At 44.4% G+C, this 25410-nt stretch overlaps 1 protein-coding gene across 2 annotated transcripts; it reads right to left on the reverse strand.

Moving 5' to 3' along the window:
* Positions 1-21590: 21590 nt before the first annotated feature.
* Helt (helt bHLH transcription factor) lies at positions 21591-24530 on the reverse strand. Of its 2 annotated transcripts, none has more exons than XM_052752793.1 (4): positions 23486-24530; positions 22958-23062; positions 22630-22726; positions 21591-22226 (listed from the first exon to the last, which is right to left on the reverse strand). In XM_052752793.1, exons 1-4 carry the CDS (start codon positions 23510-23512, stop codon positions 21739-21741), a joined length of 717 nt encoding a protein of 238 aa, XP_052608753.1. In that variant the 5' UTR covers positions 23513-24530; the 3' UTR covers positions 21591-21738. The 2 variants fall into 2 exon arrangements, with proteins under 2 accessions (XP_052608753.1, XP_052608752.1); XM_052752792.1 differs by having other exon boundaries at positions 21591-22229.
* Positions 24531-25410: the final 880 nt, after the last annotated feature.

A 25410-nucleotide genomic window follows, 5' to 3' on the forward strand; every position in this document is an offset into this window, starting at 1 on the left:
TTTTTTTTGTTTTTTTGAGACAGGGTTTCTCTGTGTAGCTTTGCACCTTTCCTGGATCTCACTCTGTAGACCAGGCTGGCCTCGAACTCACAGAGATCCACCTGCCTCTTCTTCCCAAGTGCTGGGATTAAAGGTGTGCACCAACACCACCTGGCTCAAATACTTTTCTTAATTATCAATTTTTCTCTGAGCCTACATTTGTCATACATCTGCGTGTGAAACAAGACCTCCCTGTGACCATGGCAAATATTTTATCTGCCCTTTTGTCACCGCCCAAAACTAGGACAGGTATGATAATTTGTCTCCCCCAAAAGCCTGTTTCACACTCATCTCCACACAGCAGTAACATAGCAGCAAACTGTGTTCATTAGACAAGACATCAGAAAGCCTGACCCATGGCACTCTCAAAGTCTGGCGAGTTTAATTGTGAGTGTATAGAGCAGACTGTTAGTTTCAAACCCAGGACAAATGGCTGAGGTGCTTATTTAACATATCAAAGAGGACCAGGCCTCCAGGTTCTCCCAGCATCCCTCAGTCCCTACCTGTTACAGGGTATGGCTGGCACACCTTGCCCTCTACCCTGAACTCTCCAACCCAGGGGCTGGGTTGCCCTTTCCTGAGAGGCTTTTCCCTATATAATCCAGACAGTTTGGTTACCACCCCCTTTTGTACCTTTGGCCTCCTGGCTGCTGCACCTGGTTCCCCTCTCTCCCCTTCCCCTCCCCTTTCTCCTCACATGGCCCAGCTCAGTCTGGTCATGTCCACTCTGGATTCTCCCAGATCTATCCTCTGGCTACATTATCCCTTTTATCTATCTATCTATCTATCTATCTATCTATCTATCTATCTTTCTTTCTTTCTTTCTTTCTTTCTTTCTTTCTTTCTTTCTTTCTTTCTTCTTTCTTTTTCTTACTCACAAACCAAAAAAGACACTAGGCCATGATCAGTCTTATAAAGGATCTGGAACTGTACTTGTAGAAAATTCCAGAAAACTGGCAATAGTCAAGAATGTTCTGAATGGGTTAACGTTTAAGGATCCCCAACATAAAGGCTGAAGAATTGTTACATCACAAATTAGTTACTTGTTGTGCTGCTGTGACCAAGTACCTGGCATGGAGAAATTTCAGAAAGGAAGGAAGGGTTTATTATGCCTATAATTTGGGGGCCTCATTCCATCAGGGGATGGGGGCAGAAGCAGGAGGCCAAGTGATCACATCTGTAGTCAGGAAGCAGAGGGGGATAAATGCTTATGCTTGGCTCATATTCTCTCTCTCTCTCTCTTTCTCTCTCTCTCTCTCTCTCTCTCTCTCTCTCTCTCTTTCTCTCTCTCTCCAGTCCAGGACACTAGCCCATGGAATGGAGCGGCCTCTAGTTAAGGAGAATGAGCCTTTCTACCTTAGCCTAATCTAGATAATCCCTCTAAGTCATCCCCAAAATAACCGATCTAGATAACCCCTACAGGAACGCCAGGGGCTTGCCTGTGAGGTGAATGCAGATCCTGTCCAGTTGACAGTCAACACCCTCATAGGAGGTATGAGCTAAACCCGTTAAGAAGTTCCTCAACTTTGATGATGGCCGCGGTGAAGGGTAATTCAGTAGTTACCAGACAGTTTAGGTGATACAGCCGATGCGCATTCACAAAGTTTTCATCCTCAGGGTTACCCCTCTTCCGTTATTACAGAAACAATCGCTGTGGACACACAGTGACTGCAATTAGCTCGGGAAGCAACCCTTGAGGTTTATTCAAAGAAGCTCGGAGACTGTTCTTAGGTCATTTGAGTGCGTTCACAGACCACTTTCTGTCGTCATGCTACTAGAATGAGAATCCAACATTCAAACTTGAGCGAAAGCTCACAAAAAGACATTGACCTTATCCATGTAACAAAATATTAAGGAACATAACAGACAAAACGAAAACTATAGAATCCAAAGAACAATATATAAGCTTTAAAAAAATAATGAATGTTTTGAATGAAAGAATTAATGTGTGATTTCTTGATCCAGTTCCCAAACAAGCTTTTAGGAAGGTTGGAGAACTTTAGTACCAAGTTCTATTTCCTATCTCTTTGCAGAGATACATTAATCACAGACTTTTGTTTTTTAAGGGAGAGGTGTTTATTTGAACTCACAAGTACAGTCCACCACTTCAGGAAAGCCAAGACAGCAGGAAGCAGCTAGATACATCCAATCAAAAGCACGGAAGGAATGAGTGTATTATGATTATACATACATAGCATGATCTCTCCACTCTTGCACAATCCAGGACCCAAACCCAGGGAGTGATGAACCTTCACTCACATGGGGATGGACTTTCTCATATCAGTTAACATAAGCAAGACAAATCCCATCGCCCCCAACCCTCACCCCTGCCAGATACACCCACAGGGCAACTTCATCTAGATGATCCCTCATTGAGACTCTCTTCCCGGGTAATTTGAGACTCTATCTTGAAAAAAACAGAAAAGCTGTACTCATTGAAGTGGTCATCATGAAAATAAAAAGAAACAGAAAGGATGCTCGCCAATGTCGGTGAGGATGCAGAGAGAGAGAGTGCAATCCTGGAGCACTGTTGGTGGGATGTAAGAGGAGAGGTAGATGTACCACCGAGCAGTTTCTCAAAAACTGAACATTAGAAGTGCCATATGCCCAACAATTCTACTTCCAGGCACATGGTAAAAGGAACTGAAAGATTTTAATAGATCCATCCAGACCAGTGTCCAAAGTAGCATTTTTCACGACACCAACATCTGGAAACAACCCCCGTGTCCATGAGCAGATGAGCTGGTAAACAAAATGCAGTGTATCCACTCAATGGAGTATTATTTATGCTTCAAAAGGTGAGAGATTCTGATACATGCTGCCACATGGGTGAGCCTTGGGTTCTTTATGTGTGTGAAATGAAACAGACACAAAGTGACAATTGTTTGATTCCATTCACAGGAGGCTATAAGAAGAAGCGAGGCAGCCGGGATGTGTTGGCGCACACCTTTAATCCCAGCACTTGGGAGGCAGAGGCAAGTGGATCTAAATGAGTTCCAGGACAGCCAGGGCTGTAACACAGAGAAACTCTGTCTTGAAACACCAAAACAAAAAAAAGAAGAGAAGAAGAAGAAGAAGAAGAAGAAGAAGAAGAAGAAGAAGAAGAAGAAGAAGAAGAAGAAGAAGAAGAGGCAAGTCATAGGGACACAAAATCAAATAGAGATTAATTATAGGACTTGGGGAGAAGGCAAAGGGTAGTTCCTGTTTAATGGTATAAAATATCTGTTGGAGATTATATAAAAATTCTGAAAAGGGAGAGTAGTAACATTGTATTATAATATTGTAAATATACATAATGTCACCAAAATTACAAACTTAAAATGCTTTACAATTTTTATTTCATATATATATATACATATGTGTGTGTGTGTGTGTGTGTGTGTGTGTGTGTGTGTGTGTGCACGCCATGGTTTAGAAGGCCCCCAAATTATGTTATATAGAACAGACAAGTCTCACACTGTCTTCCTCATATGTAGAATATATATAAGAGTTGATCTCAGGGGCTGGAGAGGTTGGGGGCACTGGCTGCTCTTTGCACAGGGCCCGGGTTCAACCCCAGCACCCACATGGCAGCTCACACCTCTCTGTAATTCCAATTTTTAAGGGGTCTGATACCCTGACACCGACATATATGCAAGCAAAACACCAACACGCATAAAATAAAAAGAAATGTCATTAATTTCTTTTAAAGTTGATTTCACTCAACTTGAGAGTGGAATGATGGTTACTGAGAGTCGGGGAAGGTAAGTGAGGAGGGGGGCTGGAGCAAAGGTATCAGCAGGTCCTGAGTTACAATAGGACAGGCATAAGGAGTTCCGGTGTGCTATTTGGTAGTGGGACAATTATAGGTAACAGTAATCTACCACATAGCTCAACACAAAAAGAAAGGATCTGGCTAGTGTTTTGTCAACTTGACACAAGCTGGAGTCACTTGAGAAGAGGGACTCAGGCATCACAAACAGCACCAGTGAAATGGCTTTGCCTCGGTGCAATTGACACTTGAAATTTTGCAATTTCTTCTTGGCTAACTCCATTCTGAGGATAATTTGTTCTCTGAAAGGGTCCTACTATGCTGATTTTAAAAGTAAGTCCATTTCAGGGGTTGGAGAGGTGACCCAGCAGTTAGAATCATGTACTGCTCTTGCAGAGGACCTGAGTTCAGTTCCTGGCACCTGTTTCCAAAGGCTCAGGAACTCCAGCTCCAGGAGATCTGACCTCTCTGGCCTTCATGGGCACCAGCACTTAGGTGCACAAACCTGTACATGGACAACACATACATATATAGATAATTAGAAATTAAAATGTAAAAAACAACTGTGTATAACTCCAGTTCCAGGGGATCTGACACCCTCCCAAAGACATACATGCAGGCAAAACACCTTTGCACATAAAATAAAAATGAATACATTATTTTAAAAGAAGTATATTTTGATTGTATTTGATAATTTCTAGCCTGGTTATTTCCAATAAACCACACTTCAGTGATGGGAGGAGAGTAAGAAAATGATGGAGGGGTCTCCTCCCTCTTCTCTAGAAACCACTTGTTCAAAAATTGCTCCCAGACCACAAGTTAATGTATGAGTATCAAAGTTTTAGTAAACAAAGCTATCAGGAGCAGTAAATTGCTGTGATCCTATGCATAACATAGATCTTTATTTTACCCCTCTATTCTCTCTGTGAATAACATAAAATGTTTATTAATTTGGAATAATTGGGAGAAGGGCTTGTCTATTCATTATTGGGGAAAATTACATTGGTAACTTTACTACATCAAGCACTAACCATACTGCAGATGAAAATCTAGCTAGGAAATCACTAGGTCTATATCATATTCCAGCATGTCTCAAACAAAACAGAGTTTGGGGATATAAGCATCAATGATAGAATTCAGAAGTCAAAAACATGCCTAAGGACTTCAGAGTACTCAGATGTTTGGGTTAGTGGTTACTAACTTCAGACTGCCTAGATCTGTCTGAGGTAAGTCCGAGAACCCCGAGGACAGAGTTACTTTGAACATTTTATTCATTTTTATCAAATCAGCACAGGAAGCGATGGGTTTGGGTATGGCATTTTCAGACATGTGTGTCATTATCCTTGGTCCTTATCCATCCCCCTTCCCCAGTGTCTCCACTGTGAGATTTTTACTCTTCCAGTAGTTGGTACTTAATGTCAAAATACCTACAGCCATCAAAGTAGTGGGCAACGATTTAGCAACGCAACAGAAAAGTCCTGTCCACTAATTCTCTCCTCTAGACTTTGTTCATTTAGCACTTGTGTGCTAATATACCCTATTTCTGGGATCACGACAAATACACAAAGGAAAATCTTGCTATTGGGTTTAAAGTTTCCTTTTCTTTTTTTTTTCACCTTTTTCTGGGAAAACTTACCTCTTTGTAACTCCAGCGAAGTGTCACCTTGATATTCAGCCCTGTGTCCTGAAAGACAGTGTGTCCAAAAGTCAAGTCACTTACAAAGAAAGCATCCTTACCAATTCACACAGGATCTCCCCCAGGGACTTTCAGTCACACTTTTTTTTTTTTTTTTTTTTTATAAAGAGTGCATGAGTCTTGCTCCGTTAAGGAGCATTCACTGGGCTCATGTCTCTGGCGGTCCTCTTCTCTGAAACCCCCATGCTGAGTTCTTATGTTCTCTTTCCCCAAAGGTCACGTCCTGCACAGCATCCCCACTGTGCTGGGTCAGCAGGCACATGGGATGACCATTATTTGCCTAAACCTAGAGAAAAGAAGAGCATTATTTGATTTCACCTCTAGGTTTCCCTTACAAGTGATGCTGTTTTCATACGTCCAGAGTCATTATTTGTTTTCACTCCTTGGGCGTATCTAGGAGGTGAAGATGGATTCTCTGCTTTTCAGTTTGAGCAGGCCACGATTGAATAGTGAACATGACCAGAGAATGGCTGAATCAATCTTCTTACTTCTGCCAGTAGTCACACTGAGACAATCCATGTACAAGATCAAGGATCCATTATACTACCCCCCCCCCCCGCCCCGCTTTTTTTGTATGTGTACAGGTTTCCATGAAAGTTCAGAAACACTGGGCCCTCTTTTAAAAATTAAATTAAATTAGCCAAAAGGCAAAGAAAAAGAGCTTGCATTTTCTCGGGTTCCCTGGAGGCTTTTTATCTGTTTAAACTAATCAGGTTTTTTTTTTCACATATTGACATAAGCATTCATTTGCTAATTTGTTGGACATTAAACTGCATGGGGCCTTCCCCCAGAGGCTTGAATGAATCTGAAATGTGTGGGTCCTTAGTGTGGCGTTGCTCAAGTCCTGCGTCATTCCCTGCACACATATGGTTTCCCTCCTCTCTCCTTAGATAAAAGTCAGTCCTGATCGCCTTAAGGGGAAGAATGAGTTAAATGGACCAATATTCTAGGCCTGGACGTAAAAACCCGGCCTTTTCAGCAGGGGCCCGAGCACCTGCAGCAGCGAAGTCATTTGCACATACATAAATAAATAAATTAACAATGAATAAATAATTTAATCCCAGCCACACAATGCCACCTTGCAGATTTGGTCCTTCGCAGCATGCAGTGAGCTTGTCCCTTGCTGGTTCTTTTTGATAAAGTCTTCAGATACTTGCTGACTGTCTGGCTCATTTTCTTATTGTTTTCACTTGATTAGTTCTGTATGACCTCAGGTCACCCTAAAACCCACATCTCTCATGAAGACTTGGAAAGGCCTTCTTTTTTTCTTTTTTCTTTAGCACCCCCCAGGAATGGATAGAAAGGACTTGTCATTACTCCATACAATGCAAGAAGGTTTTCTTTTTTCTTTTTTGGTCGCCAGCCTCCTGGAGCGGTCTTTGGTTTAACCAAGCGCAAAAATAACTCATTAAGGGGTGCCCTGTTTTTATAGCCTCTTGATCCAGCATGCTTGGGTGTGCCTGCAGCAGGTCTCCTGGGCCATCTTTCCTTTAACCCTGCTCAGCAGCCTTGCCAGTGACGGGCAGCACCAGGCCCTGGCACCTGGCCACCCGCAGGAGTGCTGCTGCTGTTCCATGGTCTCCAGAAAAGATGCTGGTCTCTGTGGGGAGGAAGGCTGATTTCTTCTTTAGTTTGAAAACTGGCTGGAAAGCTGCGGTTTCCTGCATTTTCCCCATCAAGCCTCACGTCCAGTTCAGGCCATGAGCCCATGGGCAGGAGTCCTAATTCTCAAGTCTCTGTGATCCCTAGGCCTAGATTGGGCCCTTATTTTATAGCCCACCTGCCCCGTATTGCTCACTCATTAGTCACTCTCCATCCCTAACCAAAGGTCAGCTCTTTGAAGGAGTGAGCGAGACCTTGAGTTGGTTGAGTAAAATAGTCCAAATCAATGGTAACTAAATTCTTCACTTCTGTTTTTATTACAAAACTCACAATTATTTAAAGTAATTGTTCAGCATCCTTCAACAGTTCTTTTTGGTTATATTTTTACTGATTTTGTGTGTTGGGGCCAGGTGGGAGTGTGGGTACATGACATGCCATAGCATGTACAGAGGTCAAAAGACAACTTGGGAGGGTCAGTTCTCTCTTCCCACCATGTGCCTCCCAGGGATCTAACTTGGGTGGTGAGGCTTGGTGGCAAGCCCCTACACCTGCTGGGCTGTCTCTCTAGCCCTTCAACAGGTCTGCTACAGCGTTCAGGCTCTGACTGCCAAGTACTTGGTTGTGAGGTGACGGCTGCTTCAGGTGCCTCTTATCTGACTTCTCCCAGTGATGGACTCTAACCTAGAATCCTGAGCTAAATAAACTCTTTCTCCCTAAGTTACTTTAATGAGGGTATTTTATCTCAGTAACAGAAAGTGGAACTAAAACATAATAAATGATAGGTATATGGTAGATAATTATGCATGATAAATGATAAATAGATAGATGATAGTGTGGTGGTATTGTGTTCCCCAAAATATTGTGTACCCTAATAAGCTTATCTGGGGTCAGAGACAGAACAGCCACAATATTAAACATAGAGGTCAGGCAGTGGTAGCACACGCCTTTAATCCTAGCATTCCAGAGGCAGATATCCATCTGGATCTCTGTGTGTTCAAGGATATAGGCAAGCATGGTGACTCACGCCTTTAATCCCAGAAAGAGAGCCTTTAATCCCAGGGAGTGATGACAGAAAGCAGAAAGGTATATAAGGTGTGAAGTCCAGAAACTAGAAGCATTTGGCTGGTTAAGTTTTCAGGCTTTCGAGCAGCAGTTCAGCTGAGATTCATTCTGAATGAGGACTCAGAGGCATCCAGTCTGAGGAAACAGGATCAGCTGAGGAACTGGCAAGGTGAGGTAGCTGTGACTTGTTCTGCTTCTCTGATCTTCCAGCATTCACCCCAATAACTGGCCTCAGGTTTGATTTCATTAATAAGAACTTTTAAGATTCCTGCTACATGATAGATAGATAGATGGATAGATGATAGAAAGATAGATAGATAGATAGATAGATAGATAGATAGATAGACAGACAGATAGATAGGTAGATGATGGCTAGATGATCACTGACTGAATCACTAGAGAATAAATTATAGATTATGGGTATGACATCACATTTTAAAATATTTTCCCACCCATATCTTAAAACTAGTGTAACTATGGTCTCAAAAGACATAAAATTCCTCCAGGAACTCAATACTGAGGATGGGAACAATTCAAAGGGCTTTGGTCTCCAAAAACAAGATGGCAGCTCCTGAGGAACACCACCTGAAGGTAACCACCACATGCACACATGTGCACTCTCACACACCTGTACATGCCTCCTCCACATGACTATATACTCTCATCTATACACACTCATGTGCCTGTACACACTCATCTACATACACATGCCTGTACACACTCATCCACACACATGCCTGTATACACTCATCTACACACACACACACACACACACACACACACACACACACACACACACACGTGGGATATTCTCCTCATCTGCTCTGATTGCCTTCAGTCTCATCAAACTCAGCAGGAGGCTCGCCAGTCCTATATAGCTTACAGGAGCTCGTCTTTAGTGTTGGGGTTGGGTCCGGTGCTTCTTTATTTGTTGTGTGTGTCACTGTCTTTGACCCTCAGAATTTCCTGGAAAAGTGTGAACTGAAGGAGTAGTGAATTCACATTTCTTGTGCTGTTTCTTAGCTATACCCAAACACCTGAAAATTTGTCAGTCAGTGAACGTCCAGTTAGGTTTAACTTACTTCTTATTTTAATTATTCTGTTAAGAATAGCCTTTAGAGGCTGGAGAGAAAGCCAGCAGTTAAGAGCATGTATTCCTCTTGCAGAGGACCTGAGTTTGGCTCCAGGACCCAAACTGTATGGATCACACAGCCTGTAACTCCAGCTCCAGGGAATCTGATCACCTCTGGCCTCTGTGGGCACCCTGCACTCGTGTACACAATAGCCACATAGTTAAAAATAAAACTAAATCTTAAAAATAATACTTATTCTTTTACCATTTCATACATGTATACAACCATCTTGATCATACCCATGCCTCAGCCCCATCCTCCCACTCTGCCTCCATGCTAGAACTTCAACTTATTTTTTTATTAATTTTTTCATATAGTGTCTTTTGATCTCTGATCTTTTGATCTTTGATCTTTTGATCATATTCTTTCCCCTCCTCTAACTCCTTCCTACCTCCCTACCCATCCAACTTCATGTTCTTTCCCTCTCTCCCTCAAAAACAACAAAAAATGTAAAAATCAAAACAAACAAAAAAACACAATAATACAAAAAAATACCCCAAAAAACCACTGACAAAAGAACACACACACAAATAACATGTATTATATTTTGTACTGGCCAGCTACTCCTGGACATAGGGCCTGATCTGGAGTGTGACTGATACACCCAGTATCACAGTCTATTGGAGAAAACTGATTTTCCCAGAAGCTATCAACTGCAAATAGCTTTTTGGATAGGGGTGACACTTTGTGTCCTTGTTTGTGCTGGGATTTTGTCTGGTTTGAACCTATGTGGGCCTTATGCGTGCTGTAACAGTCTCTGTGAGCTAATGTATGCATTGGCTCTGTTGTTGGAAGATGCTGCTCCCTTGGAGTCTTCCTCTTCCACGTGGATCCCTGAGCCTTGAGGGGAAGGGCTTAATAAAGATATCACATTTGGGGCTTAGTTATCCAAAGTCTTTCACTTTCTTCACATTGTCCAGTTATGAGTCTCTGTGTTAATGCCCAACTACTACAAGGAGAAACTTCTCTGATGAAGGCTAGATGATGCACTGAACTATGTATACAGAGATATGTCATCAGGAACCATTTTATTTCTATGTTCACAGCAGCAGACTTTCCCCTAGGCTTATGACCTATCTAGTCTCAGGTTCTTGGCCACTCACATTGTGTCAGGTGTGGGTTCCATCTCGTGTGGAGTGGGTCTTCCTCCCATAACATCTGGTTACTCCCATAACATTTATACCACTATTGCGCTGGTGTATCGTGCAGGCAGATCACTATTGTAAGTGTCAGGGTTTGTTGCTGGGTGACACTGATCATTACTTTTCTCCTCTGGTACCATACAAAGTGCTTCCCAGAACCATGAACACTAGTCAGCAGGGGTGAAGCTTCTAGCTGGGCACCAGCTCCATTTCTCCATGTTCAATGACATAAGCAAGTGGTGTCTTCAACATAAGGGTCTTATAGTCAGGTTATGGAGGGCAACCAACTGCCTTAGCAATGGCCTGTGATGTTTCCATGGGGTCCCTTGGGCCAATGACTGGATAAGCTATAACTCATTTCTGGCACTGGAGGTTTAATTGGTGGCAGAAGATGTTTACTTGGGGTAGTGTCTCCCTCATTATATGACGAATCTACTTAAATTTTATATATATATATATATATATATATATATATATGAAAATAAAATGTGTGTGTGTTTTAAGAAGCTTCTACTGTAGTAGGTTTCCATATGGCTTTTCAAAAGTCCTTTAGTGTTTTAACTTATTTTGAACTCAACAGAAAGAATATTTCATCTGCTCTGAAAGTAAATAATATTGGTCCTTGTTCTTGGGAAGTGGAGTGGAAGACAATGACCTCACCCATCCCTTCTGTGATGAAGATTCTTGGTTGTCAACTTGACTACATCTGGAATGAACTACAATCCAGAAGGCACACCTGTGAGAGGTCTTTTGCTTGGTTTGAAGTGGGTTAATCCACTTCTAGTCTGGACCTTGGAGGCAGGAAGACACACATCTTTTATTTTGTTCCTGAGGGGTGGAAGACACACCTTCAATCTGGGCCACACCTTCTGCTGGAAGCCTATGTAAGGACATGGAGGAAACTTTTATTCTTTGCCAGCTTGACCTTGCCTTGTTAGCAAGTCCATTCTTTCACTGGCATTAGAGCCTACTTCTTTAGAATTCCAGCATCTACAAATGACCAGCTGAGGCATCCAGCTTTGTGGACTGAGCAACTACTGCATTCTTGGACTTTCTGTTTACAGCCAGCCATTGTTGGGTTAGTTGGTCTGCAGCCTGTATATATAGAGAATTCATTCTGTAAGTTCAGTCACTCTACAGAACCATGAGTAATATACCTTACAAAGAGGTGGAGGGGCGGGTGAGTGAGGAAATACCTGAGCTTTGTCACAGGCAACCGTTTCATCTGTAATTTGGAGCCCATGGTAACAAGGGAACAGTGTGCATGTCTAGACTATGTTGTAGTTTGGAGCTTGAATGCCCAAAGGTCTGTGTTCTGAGACTTGGTACTATTGGGGTATGTGTGGAACTTTAGGAGGTGAGATCTACTGAGAGGAAATTAGGTGACTGAAGGCATGCCCCTGGGGATAACGGGACTCCAGCCCCTTCCTCTTTCCATCTCTGTTTACCTCCCAGTCCCCAAGACATGAGCATCTTACTCTACCCTGTGTTCCCACCAGGATGGGCTGCTCCCCATGGGCTCCAAAACAATGAGACTAACCAACCCTGGGCCGAAAACGCTGAATCTGAGCTAGAATCCTGCCTGACCAGGGAGAGTCACACTGCATAGCCTTCTTCCTTGTAATAGGCGTTGTCAACAATGAGGGGGTGAATCGCTGGGGTAGCCGCTGTACCTGTTCCTCCACTGGCTTCAGCTTGGTTGGCGGTTGGTGTAGCCAATGGTAAAGAATTCCTCATGTGAAAGGAGCCTGATGGGCCATTTTTATCAAACATAATATTATTTCTTTATGGCGGCAGTCAAACCTTTACGGTTAAGTGGTTTTTTTTGTTTGTTTGTTTGTTTGTTTTTTTAAGAGTGTGCACATATGGCCTGTTTTTATTATGCTGCTTGTCTGTCACCAAGGAATATTCAAATTCTGTCAGCTCTCCCATCACTACCACAGCTTCTTTAGAGGGTTTAGCCCAGCTAGCATAATATATTCAGTCCTAACTTTAGGTAGCCACCCTGATCATGGTGGCATGTGCTCACAATCCTAACACTTCAGAGGTGGATGCCGAGGACCATGTGTCTGAGGTCATTCTCCCACATAGTGAGAGATCGTGTCTCAAACATAAATAAATAAATAAAAGTAAAATACGTATCAGCTTGGATGCTTTAAACTAATACATCGCTTATGTTTCATGTGGCCTAACAGAGCTTCCAGTGTGGACATTGGTTCTTGCAGAGTCCCAGGGTATAACATTTAGAAGATACCTAAAAGTCAACGAACTTAAGCCCCTGGTTTTACTGAAGAGGAAATCAAGTCCTAGAATGCTGGAAGGCACTCAGCTCTAACCTTATTTTAATACTTAGTAGAATAAGTAATATAGAGCAGCAGTTCTCAGCCTGGGGGTCATGACAACCCACGTGGGGTCGAACAACCTTTTCACAGGGGTTGCATATCAGATACTCTGCATATTAGATATTTACATTATGATTCATAACAGTAGCAACATTATAGTTATGAAGTAGCAGTGAAAATGATTTTATGGTTGGGGTCACCACACCATGAGGAACTGTATTAAAGGGTCACAGCATTAGGAAAGGTAGGAATCATTGCTCTAGAGGAAGTCTCTCTCTCTCTCTCTCTCTCTCTCTCTCTCTCTCTCTCTCTCTCTCTCTCTTTGGTTTTCTGCTTGGTACATTGACTTACTGTGCTGTTCCATGATCCCTCAAGAATGGTTAGAACAATCATTTGGGGTTCCCAGGCAAGTCTATATTCCTTCCTAAAATAACTTAATATAATTCTTAAAATTTGACTTTCAAATGCTAGTAGGCAGTAGAAGAATAATTTGAAGAGTTATATGAGATCTTACCCAGGAAGGTAACTGCATCCTTTTAAAGAGGTGAGGGACCTCACGTTGTTTAAAGTCTTTTTATAAGATCATGCTGACTGACCTTGTTTGTTTGTTTGTTTGTTTGTTTTTTGAGACAGGGTTTCTCTGTGTAGTTTTGGTGCCTGTCCTGGATCTCGCTCTGTGGATCAGGCTGGCCTCGAACTCACAGAGATCCACCTGTCTCTGCTTCCTGAGTGCTGGGATTAAAGGCACGGGCCACCGCTACCTGGCTTGACCTTTCTTAAAGTTTCATTTCCTGTCTAAATGCACTCTTTACTAAAAGAATAGATCATGATCTCATTTGAGAAAACAAATGAAAAAATCTTTTTAAAAAAAATCAAATGCCACAATTCACATTCAAACACGATTGACCTATGTGTTCATTTGGTAGCATTTATTGAATCCCTTGACTTGGCTATGTAGCAATTCACTTGTCTGTAAAGTCCTAGAAATAGTCAATATATAGAAAACGCAAAGGCATAAATTTGAGCTATGAGTGTATTTATTTGTGCTCATATGTATATCCTCATTCTGTTCAATGTTCCAACCTATGGAGTTACAGCACAACTATGTCACACAGTCTAACCACAGGTTTGATGTCCACCCTGTACTAACAAGTGGAGAGATCTGCAGTCTAGAGGAAACACTGACCACAGATCAAGACAAGACCCTGAACTTCATGGGATTCCTAAGACATTTTATCGACTCCTACTAATGTGCCCTTTTTCCAGAAGCTAAAATCAGCTCCCTGGAAGAGGTCACAGCTGCTTCAAGAGACAGGCTCTAGGCCTCTGGGCTGTCATTCTGGAATTCTCATGGATCATACAGGCGCACCAAACCCACCCAGCCCAGAGCAGCCCCGTGAGTCTCCGCTGGAGTGATCGGGGCTCCACAGAGGAGTCTGTAGACCTCCTCTGAAGGGAGGTGTGGATGACTGAACATAGATTACTGGGTCCTAGAGTCAGTTTCAACTTAGAAATTGGCAAGTGCCATTGTCACGTGATTTCTACTCTGTCACAGCACCCATCCCTACAAGGAGGGACTTCTCACCTACTGTTCAAACTCAAGAATTTAGTTCCTGGCTCCTCTCACCCTCTCCGGTGAATGTGGATTGCATTTTACATGTTCTTTATTCTGTAGCTTGCAGTTTGGCTTTCTTATATTCTAAATTGTTCTCCCCCAAAGACTTTCACGGTTACTTTTAAATGCGTTTAGAAAATGCAGGTGCTGTTGTTTTTGGAAGTTAGTTGTCTGTTAACTCGTGAGAAATGTGAGACATGCTTAGGAATTGGGAACAGTGATGGGACCTGGGCACCAAGGGGTGAATTATGTGTGGGAGGGGAGGCAGGTGTAAAAAAGAAAAAAAAATCTGAGAGGCAGGCTTGTGAGTGTGGGTGGCTAGTATTGCTTTTATTACAAACTTGATCGTAGCCATTTTCTCCTCTCATTGGACTTTTTCTAATTTGCTTTCTGCCCTTCCCTTTGAGTTTCTCCTTTAACTTTTTATCCTTCAAGCAGCGTTCTAAAGTGTGTGTGGGGGGGGGGGGGAGGGGGCGGGGTTGTGGTGTTGGTGACTGATTAGTTAACAGCGACTCAAAACCTCACGAGCGCCCCCTGCTGCTTCTCAGCTGACTATACCAGTCCCTGCGATTCAAATTCTCAGAAGCAAATATTCCAAAGGGTGCCACAGAAGCCCTTGTGGGTTTGCTGGACCTAAATGACAGATTCCTTCAATGCTGAAGGTTTATAGACTCAGGCGGGAATGGAGGAGTCTCGGCATTTTATCTGAGCTATCGCTTAAGTAAATTGCTGGTAAAGAATGAAGTCACACAATTTCTCCGAATCTATAGTGGAAAGACTACAGTATAGAAAGTGTAAAAAATTACAAAAAGGTTATATATATATATATATATATATATATATATATATATATATATACATATATAATTTCAAATATACCACTGATATCAAGCATTTATGTTATGTTTGTTTTGTTTTCTTCAAACATCTTAAAATTACACATGGGTTAATTTAAATGCATGTTCCTTAATTTAGTGTGAATTTTCAGTGAAATGACTAAATGTCACACACACACAAAATCATCTTTATTAACCCATATTTTTAAGCCATTAGAAGACACGCATCAGTCAGATTATAGACGTGTAATATTGTATATTGACGTACTTCCCACTCCCCAGCCCTACTGGCCATGTTGGGGATGCCATGGTGGTCAAGCAGAGGGTTTGGGGGTAACAAGACGGTTCAGCAGGTGGAAGGAGCTTGTCTTCTGATCAAGTTCGATCCCTGCAGCCCACGTGGTGGAATGAGAAGCCCCCTCTCAAGTTGTCCTTTTACCTGCATTCAGTCACAAATACACACAATAATAGTAAATAAAATAAACTACATAAAAAAGCCCAGTGGTTTCTACTTTTGTGTGTCTTACAATCTGTTAAGGAAGACATTATGGAATAAAGCATATATATATCGGAAGTATTCTTGAATACGACACACCAAAATTTCAAATAATGAAAGAAAAAGATAGGCAAAAGGAACTGCGTCAAAATGAAAACTTTTGTGCATCAAAGGTATCACACTAGCAATAGAGTGAAAATGATTGCTAGAATAGAGGAAATATGGACTAGTCATGTATCTGGCTGAGGATTAACATTTTGAATATTAGCAGACATTTCTCCAATGATACGCAATTGATGACTACGTCCACGGAACCCTTCATTGAACGTTGACGGGCACGAGTGACATGCAAGCCAAACCTGCATGAGGTACGATCCCACACACATTAGAATCAATATTGAAGACACAGCAACAGAAAGCTAACTGTTGGTGAGGATGGAGAGAAAACGGAATCCTGTTAGTCACTAGTGGGAATATAATGTGGTGTGTAGCTCCTATGGGAAGTGGAAAGATGGATCCTCCAAAACGTAAACACAGAATTACAGTATGATCCAGCAATTCTACTTCTAGACACACAACTCAAAATCATTGAGAGCGGGGATTGGAAGAGAATACAGCCGTGTTCACAGCAGTATTCTAACATAAACAAAGGGTAGATCACTCATTCGCTCATTCGATCGATGACTAAATGCACACAATGTGTGTATACATACAATGGAATATACATGCAATGGAACATTATTCAGCCTTAAAAGGAAGTAAATTCTGACTCATTAGCACCCAGAGGAGGCCTGAAGACACCATGCCAGCCACCCAAACAGTAAATATTGGCAGATCTATCTAAATGAAACAACCAGAACAAGAGTGAAGTTCTTAGGGCTAGAAAGTGAAATGGTGCTTACTGATAGCTAGCGGGAGGAAGAAGACCTATGAGGTGTACAGAAACTGCTTCAAACGTGGATATTTAATTCTTAAATGTCTATTCAATGGGCAACATTGAATAGTACACCTTTCTCGACACATATAATTGCATCCATTTTTCTCGCATCAAAATCCTTCATTCATGACTTTAACAAATTTACTCATTTGTTTTAGCTCATAATATACATAAAGTTGTTATTGAATTATAATACAATCACTAACAATAAAACAACATGTCATTTTTTTAAATGCCTGTAAGTGCTTATGGCTACAAAGTTTCACTCTGAAAAATAAGGTTTCCAGAGAAGAGTGATTGCAGAGATGTAACAATGTAACACCACAAAAGAGGAAAGGGACCACCAGGGATGGACGGGTTAAAGCTGGCCAAAAAGATGGGAAATGTTTTTTAAACAAGCAAGACAAAAACTAAACTATATGCCAAAGATTCATTTGGGTGTTAAAGTGATTTGCCAGCTCAAAGGAATGATTACTATAAAACAAAGATAAGGGGTATTTATTTAGGGGAGAGGTGTGTGGTTCAGACGAGGCTGTATGGAAATAGTAACGTTCTGTTTTATTCGCTTTGTGTAGTTTTCTAGGTCTTCATGTTGTTTGAATAATAAAAGATGACATGATTAAGCATCTAAATCTTTTTGAAACCTGGTCTCTTGTAGCCCAGGATGACCTTGAACTTCTGGACTTCCTGTCACCGTCTCCTGAGTGCTGGGATTATGAAAGTGTGCCACCATGGCTGCTGGTTTTTATTCAGCGACGGGGCTCGAATCCAGGACTCTGCGCAAGCACTCTGACAGCTGAGCTATGTCCCCAGCCCTCAAGTGTTGACTTCTGACTAGCATTTTATTATCTAGATTCTCTTGTCTACCATGCACAATCTCATCCTACAATTCAGCTGCACGATTTGCTTTATGTCCGGTCTTTATTCTTAGGTATGCATAAGTTACATTCCTAAAATCTCTGTTACTTATTTCCATGTCCAAGGTGAGCTTCATAAAGATTGGTTTTAGTGGCTGCCTAAAGGCTTTTCATCTATGGCTCGGCTTCTGGGCTATGCTCATGCCTATAGATGATACCTGCTAGACTCTGCTGTTTTAATTACATAGTATACTTAAATGCAAAAAAAAAAACAAACCAAGAGATTGTATTTTATATTGTATTACAGTGAGATATTTGGCCGTCCAATGTTGAAGTCATGGAGACCCATAGTTTTATACAAGACAAAGAAGAAATAAGGGCCAAGTCTGGGTTGGTTCAGCCTCGTAGCTATTCCACACAAAAGGACATGATCTCACAAGGCTAGTTATAAACTCAAGTCCTGGATTTGTTATCAGTGGAGTTATCTGGTTCTACAGGAAGAGCTAACCATCTTAACCAAGCAAGGCAGGTATCTGTCATCTCCTACTGACAGAGCACAGGTGGGCAAACACAGAGCAATTAATTGCCCTCTCTACTTATCCCAGCATGTATGTATAGTATACCACATATGCCCAGATGAGTGCCAATTATTTCCTGGTGGCCCAGGAGGAGACTAATGGCAGAGATGAGAAATTCGAGAGTTTCTGATTCAGGATTCTAAGAGATTCAGCTCTGCCTGGCAGCTCATTCATTCAGTCATCCCACAAATACTTACTAAACTCCCAATGCATGGACAACACACACAATCTTCTTGGTGTGTGACTATATACAGACATCCGCTACTGGTTTCTAAGAATTTCATACCAGTTTCTCCAGTTGCTTCCTGCTGCGTGTTGTGAGTAACTGAGTTGATAATGTTATGCCATCTCTCTATCTATCTATCTATCTATCATCTATCACCTACTGATCATTGTATCTATCATCTCTATCTATTATATATCTTTCCATCTATCATATCTATCTACCGATCATATCTATCTAGCTATCATTTATCCATCCATCTATCATATCTGTCTATCCATCTATCCATCTATCAACTGGCTATCTAACTTACTATTTATTCTTTTATTTTGGCTTGCTATATACTTCACAATCTCACTCCTTCAAAACCAAAGCTAGAGAAGTTCCTATCTTTGTGGACAGTCCCTTCACCTTCTTTTCCTGGCTCTAGCAGCCCAGACTAGAGGGGCCCCCACTCTACACGGGGCTGTCTTTGTTCAATACGCTTGGAAGCACAAGTGAGCTCTGTATTGCCACCCTTTCTGCAGGGTAGCTGGGGCGCCTAGAAGCTACTCTCGCAGCCTTGTGCAGCCCCAGGACCGCCCAAAGCACCAGCCATGAGCTTTGTTCCTCGAGCGTCTCGAGAAAAACCTTTGATTTCATGGGGATGATTATTTTTATTCTTGCCCACTCAAGGATGAAGCCCAAGGAACAAGAGGTTCCCCCTTTCAGAGGCATCACAATGGCTTACCTCCAGCCAAACCCATGGGTTTTTGTTTTTTGTTATTTCTGGGTTTGGTTGGGCCTCTCTTGGAAACCATTACTATACAACTTACTTAAAGAAAGAGCGGGAGGATTGGGTCTAAGAAACTCAGACGGGGAGGGGGTAGAGTTGAAGGGGGTGGGTGTGGAGCCCAGCAGCTGGGGCAGGGGGGGGGGGAGTATGTCATCAGAAAAAGTGGGACAAGAGCACATTAATGTCACCATGCAATCTGAATTGATTCCATTTTGTAGCGATGTTTTCAGTCTATTACAAAGATGAAATATTCCAAGATTGACTTTTGGAGATGCCTAAAGAATTGGGACTTTGCATGAAATTTTCAGAAGAAGAAAGACAACACACACACACACACACACACACACACACACACACACACACACACACAGAAAGAAAGGGAAGGGTGACTTTTATCCTAAAGTCATTGTAAATCCAAAGCAGGCTTTTATCCTCCACAGTTAAATAAGAAGGAAAGAAAAAAATCACGAATACCAACATTTGAGGTACAAAGACTGTCATGGACCAGTGGAAGTTTGCAAAATTATATGTAAATGACGCCCCCCCTTTTTTACTGTGTGGCCGTGTGCACTCCAAAGCTAATCCTAAAGAGAAAATCTACTTAGCAAAAGAAAGTTTTGTCTAATTTGGTTAACAGTTGAGAACTGACAAAAATGTTGAATATATTAATAATTTATATTTCCAGGGTAACCCTATATCTTTAATGCTTCACTGCCAAGGGGAATTCAGAATGGCTTAATGCCCGAGGTGGAGGGGGGAGGGCTACATTTGAAAGGCTTTCTTCATATTCTGTATCCAGCTCTGTTGAAAATGGGTGTAAGACATGTGTTGCAATAATGGGAACCGTCCATTCTCTCATTTCTGCATAATTCATTTTTATCCCATATTGCCCCATGTGCACTTGCTGCCCAGGAAGGCCTCCTGCTTCCCTAAGCGTTCACACTCCGGCTCTTACCAGTTCGTAGGGAGGAAGACAGTTCATGTTTCATAGACACATCATTTCAAGAACCTCCTCTCTGCAAGATCCTTACTAAAATGTAAAGGTCCCCCCACCCCCACCCACCCCCATTGTATATACATTGCAATGTGATGAAAGGTTTTGTTTGCCTCTGTGGCATGAAGTTTAATGGTCTACAAACGACAGGTCATCTCATTTCATGACCTTGGTAAACAGAGTAGGTCAGACCTCTGGCAGGCCCTCCCTTAAACTTTGTGTGAGAAAGGAAATAAGTCAATTTACTACTCTCCAACTAATCGGGGAGAAAAGTCACCTTACCCTCCTTCAGCTAAATGACTCTTAGAAACAGGAAAACGGTGCTACACAACATTAAATTATTTGTTTAAAGGGCGCCAATGTTAACAGGACCAGTATTCAAACAGGGGGAAAAATCAATGATGGAAAAAAAAAATCAGTTTTCACTCTCTGACCTGGCAGATGCTTTATTTTGCCTGTTGATATAAAACAACATGGAAGTCAGTTTTTCTGTTTGGATCTTAGAAAAATGGGAGTGTGGTCTGTTATTTTAAATGTGCCATTATTTTGTAGACAAAGCCCACACCCCCTGGAAGTGAAAACCACACGATTTCTCGAAGAATCAGTCTTTTGCAAAACCACAAATGCCTGGAAAATAACCGACCAAGTCCTCCTGGACACATTTCTCACCACGCTCTGCACGGAGGGAGAGGAAAACCAAAATTTCCGCCTAGAGAAGGGCTGAACCTTTCTCCCCAGACCTGAGAGCTGCAACAGAGGACCCAGCTTTTGGATCCAGTGCCGGCGTCATCAGGGGAGTCCCGGGGGATCGTGTCTTCCACCCAGATATGTGCTGGCTTCTTCTAAGCCAGCCTAGAGCCCTCCCTCCCCGCCCCCGCAGCCCGGTGGATATGTGCGTAAAAGGCAATGCCCTCTTCCCTGAATCCTCTGATGTCCGGTGATTGTCATCCGAAGGAAGAAAACAAACTACGAATGTTGTTTCTAAGACATAACTTAGAATGTTATTTGCTTCACTCACTCATTTTTTTTTAACACGGAGACTTAATGAAGCTGTGAACTCAGCTACTCATTAGGCGGGCCTGGGGTTTGCGGTTTCCTAAACCAGTGGTTTGTGTGAGGTCGCCTTGAGGTAAGAAGGGCCTCCAGGTCCCAGCTAGCACAAGCTGGCCCAAACTAGGGCTTGTCTTTTGATTTGCATATTCTGAGAATCTAAGGCCCGGTTCCAGGCTTCTGCACTTCTCAGAGGCAAAAGGAGGGTCCGGCGCGAGCACCCCAGGAGCCCTGTCTCCTACCCCTAAAGGACGCCTCTAATGTCAGCTTAAGCTTCCATTTATCCTCCCTCTGCCTCAGACTCCCGCAAAGGTCCTCCTCCTCTGCCACACTGCTGAATGTTATCATCTGGACTCCTAGCAGCCGCATGTTTCCTTCTAAGACACTTGGCGTGGATGGTTTGTGGATGAGCAGAAGGTAACAAAGAACTCCATTTGGGGGTCTTTAGCACAAAGTGTTTATTGTCGGGGAGGTCCTTCAGAAGGCTAATTGGCTCTTGGCGCTCTCCCATCCAGTTTTTGTTGGCACGCTATTTACACATGTACAACATATACAGGGTTTGTCTCAAGCCACCACCAAACCACAAAGTAATCTAGGCAGTGGGTGGGTGTCAGAGCACGGGAGGGTGCTGGGGCGTGTGCAGGTTGAGGGCGTTGGGATGGGCATGGCCGATCAGATTGAGGTAATGCCGGTCCAGGCCCTGCATCGAAGCCAAGAAGGGGCTGTGCTGCTGCGCGGGGCTGGGGAGAGGTACCGGCGGCGCGCTGGACAAGTAAGACAGGGCTGGACTGCGGGCCGCGCCATGAGGCCAAGGCAGTGACCCCGGAGTAGCCCCCTGCGGGAACACGGTGGCCTCGCCCGGGCTGTGGCCTGCGAACTCTGGGCCCGCGGGATAGGAGAAATCCGGTTCCGGGAGCGAGAGCGGCGGGAAGGCGGGCTCCGAGCCCAGACGCGCCTTAGATTGCAGGAAGGCGAGGATGCGCGCGTACTTGGTGTCTTTGGTCTCCATCCGCTCCACCGTGGTGAGGTAATGCACCAGGTTCTTCATGCACTCGTGGTAACCGTAGTGGAAATAGTTGGCAAACTCTGCTAAAAGCTCTGCTGGGTTGGCAAGAAAGATGGTAGGAGGAAGGAAAGAAAAACAGAATGAGTACATCCGTTCCCAGAAGGGTGGGGGACATCTCCATACCGTTTGGGCTAGATTGCCATCTGAGGCTCGCACTCTCCTCTCCTCAGTCTGGAAAAGCTCAAGCCGGAACCTCGGCTCCCTAGGAGCCTGACTACATCCCTGCCCCCACCAAACCCCACCGGAGAAGAGCAATAGACCTGCATCTTTAGATGCTCCTCCTCGGCACCTAGCAGGTGCATTCTCAGGACAGGCCCTGGCTGCTTCGCTCTAGCCGACCTCTCCAGGCCAGGACTCTCCTTCGCTCCCAGGCCCCAGGTCCCCGCGTGGCGCAAGCTCCCCGCCCAGGTTTCCTTTGCCCGAGTCATCGCCCACCTTTTTCCCTTCCCCGGGGAAAATCCGCAGAGTGCAGAGCTCGGAGGTACTGAACGGTCATCTCCAGGATCTCCGCCTTCTCCAGTTTCCCGGAACTCTGCAATTGGAGAAAGGAAGCTCTCGGTGGCCCACCCGTGGCAGAGACACGCAGCTGCTGAGCCGCACTGTCTTCTGCAGAGGACCAGCCAGGACGATGCCGGCACCAGAGCAGCAAGAGCTCAGGTCCCCGGAGCTGAGGGGCGAGTTCCCTAAGGCCAGCTGTGGCTGCAGAGGCTTGGGGGCCCCACAGAGAGGGACAGTGGAGAGTTCCTAGCACCGCAAACGTTACCTGTTTCGCCAGGGCCATGGGGACTGTCTTGCCCAGCTCGTTCAAGCAGCGGTTGATTCGGTCCCTCCTCCGCTTTTCTATCACTTTATGAGAAACCGGGGTCCTCTGTAAACAGAAGTTTTTACTTTTAGGGTGACTTTGCCCAGGGAGAAATTCCAAGGCTGTGTGCCACAGGGGGTTCGCTAATTCGCCAACCCTCACCAGACCTGCCAGCCTTACTAGACCTAGAAAGCTCTGTCCCCAGGATGCCGGGCTGGCGCGCTTGCCTTTTCAGCCTCCCTACACATCCCTGCCACTCAACCGAGCTAAGTGCCAGGGCTTTGAGGAGGTGGCCAACCAACCGTCTAGGGTGAGCGTCTCCTCAACTGAGGACTCTCCTTTCTCTGTCTCTGCCCCCTTTCCAAACCGCTTTGAATTCCTCCACACTTAAAAAAAGTCCTGTGTGGCATGGCACATCTTTGTCATCGATCCAGCCAGGTGGCCGGTTGGTGAGTCACACTCTTCCACCACCAGAGCGCAAGGACTCACTTTGCGTTCCTTGAGCCTGTCTGACATCCTGGTCTGCGTGCGCCCTCGGCAGAGGCGGTGGCGCGAGGCCCTGGTCCACGTTCCACCTCGTGTGCCTCTTTGAATGTCCCAGGTAGACTGCAGCCTCCCAGGTCCGAGGGGGCTGCCTTTATAAAGCAGTCATCTAAGGCTGCCAAGTGCATTCTCACGAGTTGAATTATTCCATAGGATTAGGGATTCTGCGTTTGGAGCATGTATGCATTCAAGGTCAGTTTTAAAGAAGCTAAGAAAAAAAAAAATTAGCAGCCGAGGGGGGCGAGCTGGGGGCAGATCAGCTTTGTTAATCCACGTGGCTCTTCAAAGGACACGTGATCCATCGGGGAATAACATTTGCATGGGAACAGCCACCTCGGGAAAAGGAAGCGAGAAACTGGAGCCGGAGGAGCCGCGAGCGCCTGCAGCCGTAGCAGGCGCAGAGTGCAGGGGCGCAGTGGCTGCGGGCACCGGGGGGCGAGGACCCTCACAAAACAGTGTCGCTTCCTTTAGTCCCACCGCTGAGTCTCACACGATCGCTGTTTACAAATCCCAGCAAGCCCGCCGTCCCAGCGCCGAGTGCGTTTTAAAGCCTGTCCAGAGTCATTAAAGTAATTAAGTAAGCCTTTAATAGGCTGTTCCGCCGGGTTCAAGGGAGAGCTCCTGGAGACGGAGGCGCCCCGTTTGTTCCCAGGCTTTTCTCACACGACTTGGTGACACGTCCATCTCCCCCCTTTTTGTTTACACCGCTTTATTTGTCCGGACATCCCGGCAGGTGTGGGGCTGCGGCTGGCACACGAGGCTCCCGGCTCGCTTCGCCCCTCCCGCGGGCCTTTGGCACGCGACTCTCCCCCCTAGTCCCTGACCAAGTCGTCTGCTTCTTTCTTTTCTCCCCCCTCCCCCGGCTCTCTTTTCGCGGGGAGGAGGGGGGAGATGCTCAATTTGTAGCCTATTATCCTATAGGAAAATGTCCATTGAAAAGTATGAATAGTTTCATTGGGCTAAATTTTAATAATGCCAGGGATGGGGTGGAGGAGAAACAGGCGTGTGTGTGTGTGTGTGTGTGTGTGTGTGTGTGTGTGTGTGTGTGAGGGGGGTGGGAGGATTGGGGGGCAACACGGAGGAGAGTGGGTCGAGAAGAAAAGGGGGAATGCAGCTGGCCCAGGCGAGCATTATGCGACGTCACCTGCGTGAGGGGGCGCCTACAGACCCCTATTCATTTGCCTAATTTTGGTCAATTTAACAAACTTCAGGAGAAATTATTGTGGCTTTGTCAGGGAGGGTGAAGCCTTCTGATCGAATTAACAGCATGTTTTGATCCGGTAAATGTCATTAGAAAGGGAGAAACAATCGCGCTTAGAGGGCTCTGGGTAATGCGCCCAAGTGGAGACGCCAAAGCGCACAGCTTACAAAGGAAGCAAGTAGCTGCCACAGGGAACTTTTGTACCCGCCCATCGCCCAAGTTTTGACACAAAAAGGCATTATTTCATACTTGAATACGTTTAATCCAACGATTGTCTATTTTTTGCAAACATATTTTCACAGCATTGTTAACTTTTTATGTCCCCCTCTCGCGGGCGCCTTTCTTAACGTTTGGGGGCGGGAGAGCGCAGACACTTTGGGCATCAATATTTGTCACTGAAAAGGGCCCCGTGAAGTTAGGGAAGTTGATCTCTTTTTTATGGTTTTAGAAAGCGAAAATATCTGGGGGGAGGAGGAGGGAGGGAAGACAGGGACAGAAACCCAGAAGGAAATTTGCTGGACGGGCCCAATGGGAAGGAGGGGGTGGTGGCTCCTGGGAACTCTCCGCCCGCTGCGCCTCTGCCTAGAGCCTGGTCCTCAGCCCCAGGCCTCCATCCACCAACCTCTGGATGCCGCCTCCGGGAGTGTGTGGTGGTGGGGTCGGGGTGTGT

This window comes from Peromyscus californicus, unplaced genomic scaffold (assembly GCF_007827085.1).
Source record: "Peromyscus californicus insignis strain IS unplaced genomic scaffold, ASM782708v3 Scaffold_23__1_contigs__length_62951481, whole genome shotgun sequence".
In the NCBI taxonomy this organism is placed as follows: domain Eukaryota; kingdom Metazoa; phylum Chordata; class Mammalia; order Rodentia; family Cricetidae; genus Peromyscus; species Peromyscus californicus.